Genomic DNA, 10961 nt, shown 5'->3' on the forward strand with positions numbered 1-10961 from the left:
CCACAACTAGACTGAAGAACAAAAGGACAGCAACTTGTCTGTTCCCCTTCCCCAATTCCCCAGCGCTGTTCCCATTCCCCCAATTCCCCAATAAAAATCTTTAAAAAAAAAACGAAAACAAACTCTACAATATCCCATGACTTTCCAAGCCAGGCAAGGGAGGTAGATTGTGAAGGGGTGGGTCTAAGAGCAGTGAGGTGTCTGCCCAAGAGCTGTGACAGGGACTGATGGCATGGAGGCAGCATTTTAGGAAAGCCAGCTTGGTGTGGAGACCGGATGAGATGAAGATGGGTCTGGTGGCTGGGAGTCGTGCTGGGGACTCTTGTTGCAAAGCAGGGTTTTGGTGAAAAGCCTGGAACCACTGGTGGTGACGGTAATTTTGAAGAAGCAAGCACTCAAGAGGCGATGTTAAGGAAGTTGCAAGTATTTCAGGGTTTGGTGAAAGGAACGAAAGGGAGGAAGGAGAGATGGTGCTGGGGTCTTGAGCCTGAGCGTCTGAGAGGGTGGCAATGTACTAGACAGCCAAGGGGACAGCAGGAAGAGTCACCTTTGGAGGGAAGAATGGGGAGGCTGATTTTGAAGGGATGGCAGGATGAAGTCCAGTCAACTGTCAATCAGGAAGGAGGTGAGGTTAGAGTTCAGGTGAAGGGTCAAGGATGCACATAAATATCTGGGAGCCATCAGCACCCCAGAGATTAAGGGGGATAAGGATAGAAAGTTCCTTGGGTAGATAGCATATCCTCTAAGTCACCCTTCCTGAAAAATGTGGCAAAAGTCTGCATCTTAATGAAGAGAGACAGACCTACAGGTATACCTCATCCCGTCCCCTGCAGGCTTGCTTGCAAGCGCATGCCAGTATGGCATCAGAGTGAGAAATCTAGGCCTGACTTCCCCTCCTCTCTCTAGCATGTCCAGGGTTAGAAGCCCTGAGAGGAAAGGCACAGGTTTGGAATAAACATCTGGAGCTGATCAAGTTGTGGGACAGAAGTCAGCCAGGGTAGGTTCTGGTCTTTCTCTCTCAGGCCTCCCCACCCACCTCCCTTTTCCTCTTGCCCCTCAGTCCCTGCTCCCCCACACCAGGTCCTTAGCCACTGCACCTTACCTAAAATTCCCAAATACATTCTTTGGTAATGTCCTCGCTGTCTGCCAACAGGGTGCCGCTTCGGTCGGATCGCATGTAGAAGCCATTGGGTGCTAGCACCGTGAGCAAGTTGCTCCCCTGAAGCTCGATGCAGAAGTTGAGGGCGAACTTTCCCCATGGGCGGAAGGTGCCAAAGGATGTGATTGACCAGAAGGCCCCGCCCTGCGCTGGTGAGGGAAGAACTCAGGTCAGTGGGCCCTTCAGGAGGGGCGTCCTCCAGCAGCTTAGCCTCTGGGGAGGCTCTCCGCAGCCATGCCACCCTCCCTGACTGCCCATGCTGGCGGATTCCCTCCATGGAAACGCAGGAGGGCTGGTTTCTCTTCTGCCGACCCACTCTGGGGACCTTGAAGTGTGAAAACAAACAGAAACTCTGCTTTTCCTTTTCTGATGAACAGACCCTGAGTGGCAGGCCCTGAGGTCTGAGCTGGGGCTGAGGCAGGGCTAGGTGGGAACTGAGGGATGCAGATGATTACTCACCCTGAAAGTGATAGATGCCCTGGCGGCAGGGCAGCAGATGAATGCAGTCGGGCTGATCCATGTTGCACTGCATGAGGTCATGTTCCGACGAGGTGCCCACATACCCATACCGACCTCGCAACACGAGGAAGGGCCGGTTGGCTAACAGAATCCCAAATTCCTCATTTGAGCCTGAAAGACATGGAAGGGATTGTCCCGGTGGGCTGCCTTAGATGCTTCCCCAGATGGAAGCAGGAAGGGAGGCACTAATTGCAGATGGGTGTTGTCAATATTTTAACATTTAGTGGACACCTACTGTGTGCCAGACATCTCATGCTAGGTGCTTGTGCAATGTTTGTGAAAGCACTTAGAAATTTTAATAGTCTTCCTTCCTTTGAGATACGTGAATCTATTTAACCCTCACGATAATCCTGTGAGGCAGGCAAGTTGGACATCACCTCCACTGATAATGGAGACAATGAAATGAGGCTTAAGGAGGTGTTTTGCCCAAGTGATGACAAAATTTCAGTGGCTCAGCAAGTCTACAGACCCAAGTCTTCTGACCCCAACTCCAGTGCTTGTTCTAGCATATCCCAGCTCCCTCTGAAAGCATCTCTGACTTGGAATAAGCTGGCTGGCGGGCTGCTTAGCTCACCTGGAATGGTGGCATTGGCCATGAGCAGGCTGTTAGGTGCGATGCCCAAGAAGCGTCCACTGGGAGACTGCAGAATGATCCTGCCGCAATTCCAGTACATACGGAAAAAGGTTTCAGGCTCCAGTGGGCACCCATCGGCCATCACTATCCTATGGCGCCTCTGCGGAGGATATTGGGAACAGAGAAGGGAAGCAGGGAATTAAAATCTCAGCTTTCTTCCCATCATTTTTATTCCTAGACCCTCTTTTCCCACATCCCACCAGTAGACTTTTTCATTCTCCCAGGGTATGCTCTATGCTTTCAGATCCTTTCTGCAAAACATGTTGTGGCCTCAGTTCTCCCACTTCCTGTCTGTACTGTATCCCAGAGCCCAATATCAAAAAGGAACCTGGATATCCCATATGCAGAGAAATAAACTTCGGCCCAGATGCCAAAATTTCAAAATGAATCATAGACATAAAAGTGAAAGCTAAACTATAAAACATCTAGAAGAAAACATAGGAGAAATTCTTTGCAACTTTGGGACAGGCAATAATTTCTTGGGACAAGAAAGCACTAACTATTTACAAAATGGAGAGATTGGATTTCATCAAAAAATTGGATTTCATTAAAACTTGCTGCTCATAAGACACCACTGAGCAAATGAGAAGGCAAGCCACGGATTGGGAGGAAACATTTACAATACATATATCTGGCAAAGAACTTGACCTTAGAACATATAAAGAATGATTACGACTTAATAATAAGACAACATAATAACAAATGGGCAAAAAAATGTGTACAGATTCCTCACAGGGAAAATATATAAATGGCCAATAAGCAAGTGAAAAGATGCTCATACATTATTAACGATAAGGGAAATGTAAATTAAAGCTACAATAAAATGCCACTACACATCCATCACAGCGGCTAACATTAAAAAGACAGGCAATTCCAAGTGATGATGAGGGTGTGGAGCTATTAGAACTCTCATATGTGACTGATGAGAATGTAAAGTGGTGCAGGCACTTTAGAAATCTACTTGACATTTTCTTAAAAAGTTACACACACATTGATCCTATGACCCAGTAGTTGCAATCTTAGGTATTTGCCCAAGATAATTGAAAATATAGGACCACAAAAAGACTCATTCATGAATGTTCATAGCAATTTTATTCATAATGGTGCAAACTGGTAACAACTCAAGTATTCATCAACAAATGAATGGATATACAAATTATGTTTGTGTTTGTGAGTGGCGTTATGCAATACTGCTCAACAAGAAAAAGGAATGAACTGCTGATACATGAAACATCATGGATGAATTCAAATACATTATACTGAGTGAAAGAAGCATACATACTGTATATTCTATTTATATGAGATTCTGGAGTAGGGAAATGGAATCCACAGTGACAGACCTCACATCAGTGGTAGTGGGGAGGGCAAGGGTGGAAGGGAACTAACTGGAAAGGGGCAAGACGGAATTTCTGTGGTGGTGGAAATATTCTCTCACTTGGGAAATGATTGTGGCATGGTTGCATGGACATATACATTTGTGAAAACTGATTGAACTGTGCACTTAAAACGGGTGCATTTTACTGTATGTAAATTACGCCTCAATAAAGTTGATTTTTTAAAAAGGATGCCCCGTTGGATGAAAATAGGCCCATTGGGTAAAAATAAATGTTTGACAAGGGTTCGCCTCACTATCTGGTCATCTGACTTGAAGAAGGAGAAAGTGTGTCTAGAGAGGGAGAACTCAGGGCTTAAGGGTTGCCTTGCTCAGAAAGCGAAGGTCTTACCTGGGCTAGGTAGCAGCCATTGGTTGAACGAAGCTGCAAGGTGCGGCTCTCCTTGTTACTTTCAAACTGGAACAATGACATTGGGGTTAAGTGCTCAGAGGTGGCATACACCTCAACATCTGCAGAAGAAGAACAAGAACGTTGTCATAAGAAGCCTGAGTCTCGTCTCATCCTCAGTCTCAGCCCCTCCTCCATGGTTTATGCTGGGGTTTTCTCTGCTTTCCCTCCTCAGCTTTCATTACCTTCTGTTGGACCTGGAGAGGACCCAGACCATTTTCCTCTAAAGCCCATGCCCCTGCTTTATCACCCATCTCCATGGCACAGAGAAGCTCTTGGGACCCCAAGCTCTTCCTTATGAGCAGGTTAAAAAATCGTCACTGATCTCAAACACTTTTTCATCAGCCAAATCTCTCCCCCTCCGTGGCGTGTTGGACCCTGCACTTGCCGTAGAAGATGGAGAGGAATTTCCGAGACTTTGACCTGAGGCTGACCCAGGTTGGACAGCGCTGTAGGATGAACCACTCCTCGCCCCTATGGGGATTGGAGCCCAGGCCCAGGAGCAGGTGTGCGCCCTGTGCATACAGCATGCCTCCTTCTCCATCACTGAGTGCCACGAGCCCTCCAGGCCGCACTTGCATGTGAAAAGCTGTCTGTGTTGAGGGTTGAGAGACCAGCCGGTCTAAGTGGGACAAGAAGAAGTGTGTAGAGGTCTCCAGGTGGTAGCATCCATCTTGAAAATGCAACAGGAAGCCACATTCCTCCCGACAGGGAACTGGTGCGTCCACCCAGACTCGACACATGGTGGGGTCAGCCCTGGCATAGCATTGGTTGAAGGGACTGTAGAGGATCACGTGGACATGCAGGGCTGGCCGGGGGGTCCACATGTGGTAAGCTGAGAGGACCCGGGAGTTGCAGAACACGTCCTCGCCATCAGACTCCAGATAACGACCGCTGATTATGCACTGGAGGGTCCACTTGCCATTTCGGTGGAAACGGAGTAGGAAGCATCCGTGGTGGCTGGTCCTCGGGCGGCCATAGCACAGACTGCCATCTGCCTCACACAGAAGGTGGAGGCCCTGCAAGCTCCTTAGTCGTACCACAGCCTGTGTGTCATGCTCATTGCTCACCAGGATCTCCCAGGTCTGGAGGCATTGGGAGGGAGGAGAGGGAAATCAGTACTTACAAGTGACTAGACCAAGCAGCCCTACACCCATCACCCCAGTGATGGGATCCCATCACTGGGACCAGCCAACTTCCTGTCCACGTCAGCCTCCTTGCTGTTGGCTCCTCCACTCTCTCATGCAACAGCAACCAAAAGATCTCAGGGCACCTCGAGCACTGGAGCTTCTCTGGATCTCAAGAGAAGTTCTAGATGCCCACTTCCTCCAGCTAACAGAAAGTAAACCTTCCTCTCTTCCTTGACCACTTCCTTTAACACCCAATTTCCAAGAAATGCCTTGGTTTAAGTCTTACTTCTATCTTCCTCACTGTTGCCCCCGGATAGCACACTTAGCCAACACTTCCATCCTCAAAGGCCACCTCCTCAACATGATAGGAGAAAACAAGAACTCTTACAAGTAGGCCTGGGCTCCAGGGAGGAGGTTGGGAGCCCAGACAGTTGAAATGCCATAATTTGCTTCGGCTGTGATCAACCCTGTTCTAATTGAGAAGAACTTGCTACTACGTCACTATGTAGAACCATCCCAGATGTGCAGACATCCCTCTCTAAAATAGGAACCAACTCTCCTTAAGGCTTCTAGAATACCCCATTCTCAAACTGTAACCAGGACAGACACATAGGGCTTACAGTAACTCCACTGGTTCACCTTCCCCTGGATGCCCACAATTCTGCCTTCCAGCCTGGGCTCCCCACTGCTCCTCTTTGTGATGACACAACCACTCTGTGCCGGGATGGAGGGTAGGTGGCAGCCGGACCAAGACAAAGTAGCAAGGCCAGGGCTGAGGCTTCACCTCCTGGGATAGGTTTAGAGAGGGGGAGATAGAGCAATGGAGACCTGTGAGCAAGAGCCTGGGGTAGAAGGGTCTTGGCCTGGCAATGGCAGAGGCTAGGAAAGTGATTTGGTAGAGAGTGCACCCCCACTGCCACCACACACACACACACACACACACACACACACAGCTTAGCCACTGGAAAAGTGGTTCCAGTACAGGTGTGTTTTGTTACCTGTCTCCGGCCCAAACCCTTGGCAGCAGCAGTGACCGTACTCTTACATGCCTCGTAAGTGAGGTAGGATCCTGCCCAGCTAATGAGCCCGACCCTCAGGTCCTCCGACTTGGGTTGCCTTGGTGTCCACTCCACCTCATCCATGGGGCCGGCAGCACTGCTGATGACTCTGTCCGGCCCAGCCTTCCCCCCCGTGGTGAGGTTCCACAGGCCATAGGGACCGGAACCAGGCCCCAGTACCCACTAGAAGACGTGCCCAGAGGGGACTTTCCAGGTAAAGGCTGGCCTAGGGCCCAGCACCTCTGTGACCCGGGAGCATTGTGACTCTGAGGGGTGCCTCTCATCCCACCTCGTGGGGAAAGGGCACTAGTCCAGCAACATCAGTCCACGGCCCAGAGGAAGTGGGTCCAGGCCTCCTGTACTGGCCTCCCCACTCCACTCCAGGCACCCAGGTAGGCTGAGCTCAGACTGAGAATCAGTCTTAGCCTGTGACTCAGGCAAGTCCCTCCCCTTCACTTGTTTCTCTTTTTAATTATAGGATAAAAAACCCCTTTCCGCCCAGAAAGTGAGTTCTGTCTGGCTCTCTTGGGGCTCAAGTGTTTCTGGAGTTCATAATATCCAAGAAAAATATATTAATTTTTATGGCCCTTGGGAGGATAAAACCAAAATGTCTCAGAAGGTACTTTTCAGGGAGGTTGAGGAAACGCTGGGCAGATAACCAGCAAGGGTCAAATCACTCCTATTAGTCAGGAAGCACTGGCTCAGTGGCAGGGTAAAGAGAATGCTCTAGAGGTAGTCCTGCCCACCCTTGTCCTAACCTTCAGCTGCACCCCTGATGCACAGCCAGTGCTGCCTCTCAGGATACCAGCCCAGGCCCCCAGTCTGTTGGCCATTAGCCTCCGGGACTCACTTCCTACAAAGCTCATGGAGAAAACCAGCCCACAACCAGGAGAAACTGACATGAAAAAAGGGAGAAAGGCGAAAACAAATAATGGTGTTGATGGTGGGTTTTGTTTAAGCTTTGCTGGGATGCCAAGGGAAACGGGCAGTGCACCACGCTTCGAGAACAGCAGCCCACAAACCTGCCTCCTATTCCCCATGGCAGGGTCTTCCCAGGTAGAAAGAGTCCCAGTGATGCACAGCGAGGGCTTGTAATCCCCCGTTTTATAAAATAAGGCCAATAGACACAGAGTCACCTGGGTGATTTTAAAGATGCATATTCTTGGGGCTCAACCAGTCCTGACGAATCACTTTTCTCCAGTGTCCCTCAGGAACCTTATTTTTAATGAATATTCCCTCCCCCTCAAATTTTAATGTGCATCATAATCATTAGGGACCACGGCTAGTTAGGCGATAGACAGGAAATGGGAATTAAGTAGTTTACAGAAGCATGAAGGTAGACCCTGTTACCCTTGGCAAAGGCCCCTTGAAATCGGGGAAGGAAGGGGATTTCCTACACTGGAACTCCTAAAATACTTCCAGCCTCAAGGATGAGGAGGGAGAAAGCTCAGCTAGACAAAGGCGTGCTTGGGGAGAGGGTGGTTGGCCCTGCCACCTGAGCTGCTTTGAGCCTCCCCCGTACTGTCTCTCTGCACCCAATAACCCAGCCCCCCACTTCCAGGATACAGACAACACCGTGTACAAACCACAGCAAATTTATTACTCAATACCCAGTGCCATGTCATAGCACCACCTGGAGCTCTCACCCTCCCTCCCCACCTGGCCCAAGGGTACACCCAAAATGGAAAAAAACAAAAGTAAACCCAGATCCCTGCTCCTCCTCTGGAAGAAGGGGCCCTGGCCCTGGAAGTTCCTTCCACAGGTCCCAGCAGGCGGGAGAGTAGACCCCTCTGTGCCCGGAGAGCAAGGCTCCAGGCTCCAGCGACAAAGAGAACATGCAGGCAGGAGGGGCAGGAGCAGAGGCCTGTGTCTGTGGAAGGAGGAGGAGGGAAGGGCACTGCCTGAGGAGTCCGGGAGGCTGGGCGTCCCGGGGATGCACGCGGGAGCTTCTGGGCAGCAGGGGCTGGCCCCTGGTTGGTTAGCGCTTTGACAGCTCATGGGACAGCCAGTCCAGCCCATCATACAGGCCTGTGCCTTGGGTGGCACAGGTGGCCTGGACGTACCACTGTGGGGCAAAGGAAAGAAAGAGGTCAGTAGCAGGGAAGGAAAGGGGGGTGCCCCAGCCTGTGGCTCCCTTGGGAGGGGCAAGACCCTCACCGTGCGGCTTCGCAAGTGCTGCAGGCCCAGCTTGTCGGTCAGCTCGCTCACGGGCATGGCGTTGGGCATGTCCTGCTTGTTGGCAAAGACCAGCAGCACCGCATCCCGCAGCTCGTCCTCCTGCAGCTGAGGGGGGCCAAGGGGGTAGAATCTGGGGTCCTTTGAGGTCTCCAGGCTCCCTCTTTCCCACTGTGTACAGGAGCCCCCTCTCTACCTTCTAGCATATTTGTTGAAAAATATAATATTGTGTGGTCTCCTGCTGAACACAAGACATAGTTATAAATCAGCTGGAGACCATCTTGGCATTAAGTCCAGAAAGGGCCTTTTTCTAACTTGAGTACTTGTTCTAGTCAAAGTGACAAAACTTCCCCATGGAAAAACAAGAACGTGCCATGAATTTCTCTCCACCACATATAATTTCCCTCTTCCCACCAACTTCTCAGGCTCAGATGTGAACACGTGAAAATTCAAGGACAAAGTTAGTTCTATACTCTTTACCTGACCCAAATTCAAAACAGGGTGAAATTATCCATGTGTCTGTGTCCACAGAGAGAGCTATACACTCAAGGCCTGTGAGGCATTTCCTGATGTGCACACCAGCACCGAGATCCCTGTTTCCAAACCAAGGCCCTGGGTGCTCACCATTTTCTGGAGTTCGTCAGCCGATTCCTGGACCCGCTCTCGGTCATTACTGTCCACCACGAAGATGAGGCCCTGGGTGGGAAGGAAGAAAGGAAGGAGAAGCAATCACTCCCGCCTGGGACATACCCGACTCTGGCTTTCTCTCTTTAATTGTGTCTACACCCTTCTCATCTATTAGAAAACTTTCACTAAGGCTCTGCAGACATCCTGGCACAAGCTGGAGACACCTTGCAAAGAATACAGCTTCTGCCCTCAGACAAGCAGTCTAGGTAGAAGACATGCATGGGAACAGGGAGATATACGATGAGCGCTAAATCAGCCTGGACCCAGAACCCTGCTTCTCAGAAGACGCCAAAGGTGGCTGAGTCTCAGAAGACCAAGGCCAGTTCTGAAGGATGCTAGAAGCTAGCTTACAAAAGCGGGCTTAGAAGGGGGTAAGGTTTTTTCCTGGCCTAGGGGCCCAGCCTAGGCCAACAGTCTTCCTAACCCTAACACCTCCTCCCCTGGGGTTAGGGAGACACTCTCGCCCCCACCTGAGTGTTCTGGAAGTAGTGCCGCCACAGGGGTCGAATCTTGTCCTGGCCGCCCACGTCCCAGACTGTGAAACAGATGTTCTTGTATTCCACTGTTTCCACATTGAAGCCTGAAGATAATTGGAGAAAATATGAGAAAAAAAAGTCGTGACAGGAAAGAACGCACTCAACTGTGTGGATTCAGCAGGGACACAAATCAGAGGCAATGATCAAGGCCTAAGGGAACAGAAGTCCAGAGGCCTGGCAGTCAACTGACAGGGCGGGGCGAGGTCACAGCCACCCCTCCTCGGCACCATCCAGCAGGTAAAGATACTGTGACCCACTTCTCAGGTAGCTGTATCTGGTGTCAGCTCCCAGCACCGAGATGCAGAATGGGGAGCAGACCCTGAGGAGGTCGCCGCCACGCTCCCGCTCCTCCCAAGCGCGCCTCCTCTGACTCACCTATGGTGGGGATGGTGGTGACAATCTCCCCCAACTTCAATTTGTACAGGATTGTGGTCTTGCCAGCTGCATCCAAGCCAACTGCAAAGGAGAGGGGCATAGGGATGGAGACGGGAGCGAGGGAGCCCCCTAGAGACCAGGGAAGGGGAAAGGCCAGGACAGCTGACGGTGACAGGGGCGGAGAGCCCGAGAGCTTCCAGGTGCGCGCTGTTATCTACCTTCCGGGCCTTGAGGGCAGTCCGGGTGGTGAGCGCCAACTCCTTCCCCTAAAGCGGGCAGGACTGGGGGTGTAAGGGGCACAGGAGGGGCGCCGCGCTCCTTTTAAAAGTGGCCTCCAAGGGCGGAATCCTCCCTTCTTACCATTCGGGCTGGGGCGGAGGGAGCTTCACCCCACCCAGGCCCGCAGCTCCCGGTTTCAGGCCCCAGGAGCAGCGCTGCAGACTGTGACCCGCCCAAGAGCAGTGACCCCAGAGGTTTAGGAGGTGGGTGACTCAGGGTCAGAAAGCGGGGTGAGCTGGCCTGGGGGGACGCGGGGGCGGGAGGGCTGTGCGGGGGCCGGCGCTCCCGTCGGGGCCGCGCGCTTGATCTGCCTCACCCATAAGGATCCGCATCTGCTTCTTCCCGAAGATCCGCGAAAAGAGCGCGGACACGGTGAGGCCCATGGCGGGGCCCGGGGGAGGGGGACACGGACACGGACACCGGGTGCAGGCTGGAACCGGCCGGCCGCGGGGGGATGGGGCGCAGCAGCAGTAGGAGGTGCCGCTACCGCCTCCGCGCGTCGCGGCCCGCCCTACGTCATCGCAGCCCCGCCCGGTAAAGAGAATGCTCTAGAGGCAGTCCTGCCCACCCTTGTCCTAACCTTCAGCTGCACCCCTGATGCACAGCCAGTGCTGCCTCTCAGGATACC

General features: G+C 51.8%; 2 protein-coding genes across 3 annotated transcripts in view; both read right to left on the reverse strand.

Moving 5' to 3' along the window:
* The window catches only part of FSCN3 (fascin actin-bundling protein 3), a 9386-nt gene extending 2760 nt beyond the window's left edge, over positions 1–6626 (reverse strand). Inside the window, exons 1-6 of one of the 2 annotated variants that reach the window (XM_019646110.1) lie at positions 6222–6626; positions 4482–5178; positions 4037–4155; positions 2253–2412; positions 1619–1789; positions 1103–1303 (exon numbers count right to left, since the gene is read on the reverse strand). In XM_019646110.1, the coding sequence (XP_019501655.1) occupies positions 1103–1303; positions 1619–1789; positions 2253–2412; positions 4037–4155; positions 4482–5178; positions 6222–6365 (1492 nt within the window). In that variant the 5' untranslated portion in view covers positions 6366–6626. Of the gene's footprint in view, positions 1–1102; positions 1309–1618; positions 1790–2252; positions 2413–4036; positions 4156–4481; positions 5179–6221 lie in introns of both variants that reach the window. The other variant, XM_019646111.1, reaches the window with a different exon arrangement.
* A 1234-nt stretch (positions 6627–7860) lies between these two features.
* ARF5 (ARF GTPase 5) lies at positions 7861–10857 on the reverse strand. Its single transcript, XM_019646096.1, has 6 exons — positions 10650–10857; positions 10055–10135; positions 9614–9723; positions 9081–9152; positions 8439–8564; positions 7861–8346 (listed from the first exon to the last, which is right to left on the reverse strand). The coding sequence occupies exons 1-6, from the start codon at positions 10714–10716 to the stop codon at positions 8260–8262; spliced, it is 543 nt and encodes a 180-aa protein (XP_019501641.1). The 5' UTR covers positions 10717–10857; the 3' UTR covers positions 7861–8259.
* Positions 10858–10961: the final 104 nt, after the last annotated feature.

The sequence above is a fragment of the Hipposideros armiger genome, unplaced genomic scaffold, assembly GCF_001890085.2.
Source record: "Hipposideros armiger isolate ML-2016 unplaced genomic scaffold, ASM189008v1 scaffold_97, whole genome shotgun sequence".
Taxonomy (NCBI): domain Eukaryota; kingdom Metazoa; phylum Chordata; class Mammalia; order Chiroptera; family Hipposideridae; genus Hipposideros; species Hipposideros armiger.

Coding starts and splice junctions, on each gene's coding strand:
- ARF5 (XM_019646096.1), bottom strand. CDS start 10,716: ATGGGCCTCACCGTGTCCGCGCTCTTTTCGCGGATCTTCGGGAAGAAG. Junction 8,565..9,080: donor CTGACGAACTCCAGAAAATG/GTGAGCACCCAG, acceptor GGCCCCCCTCAG/CTGCAGGAGGACGAGCTGCG. Junction 8,347..8,438: donor AGCACTTGCGAAGCCGCACG/GTGAGGGTCTTG, acceptor TTTGCCCCACAG/TGGTACGTCCAGGCCACCTG.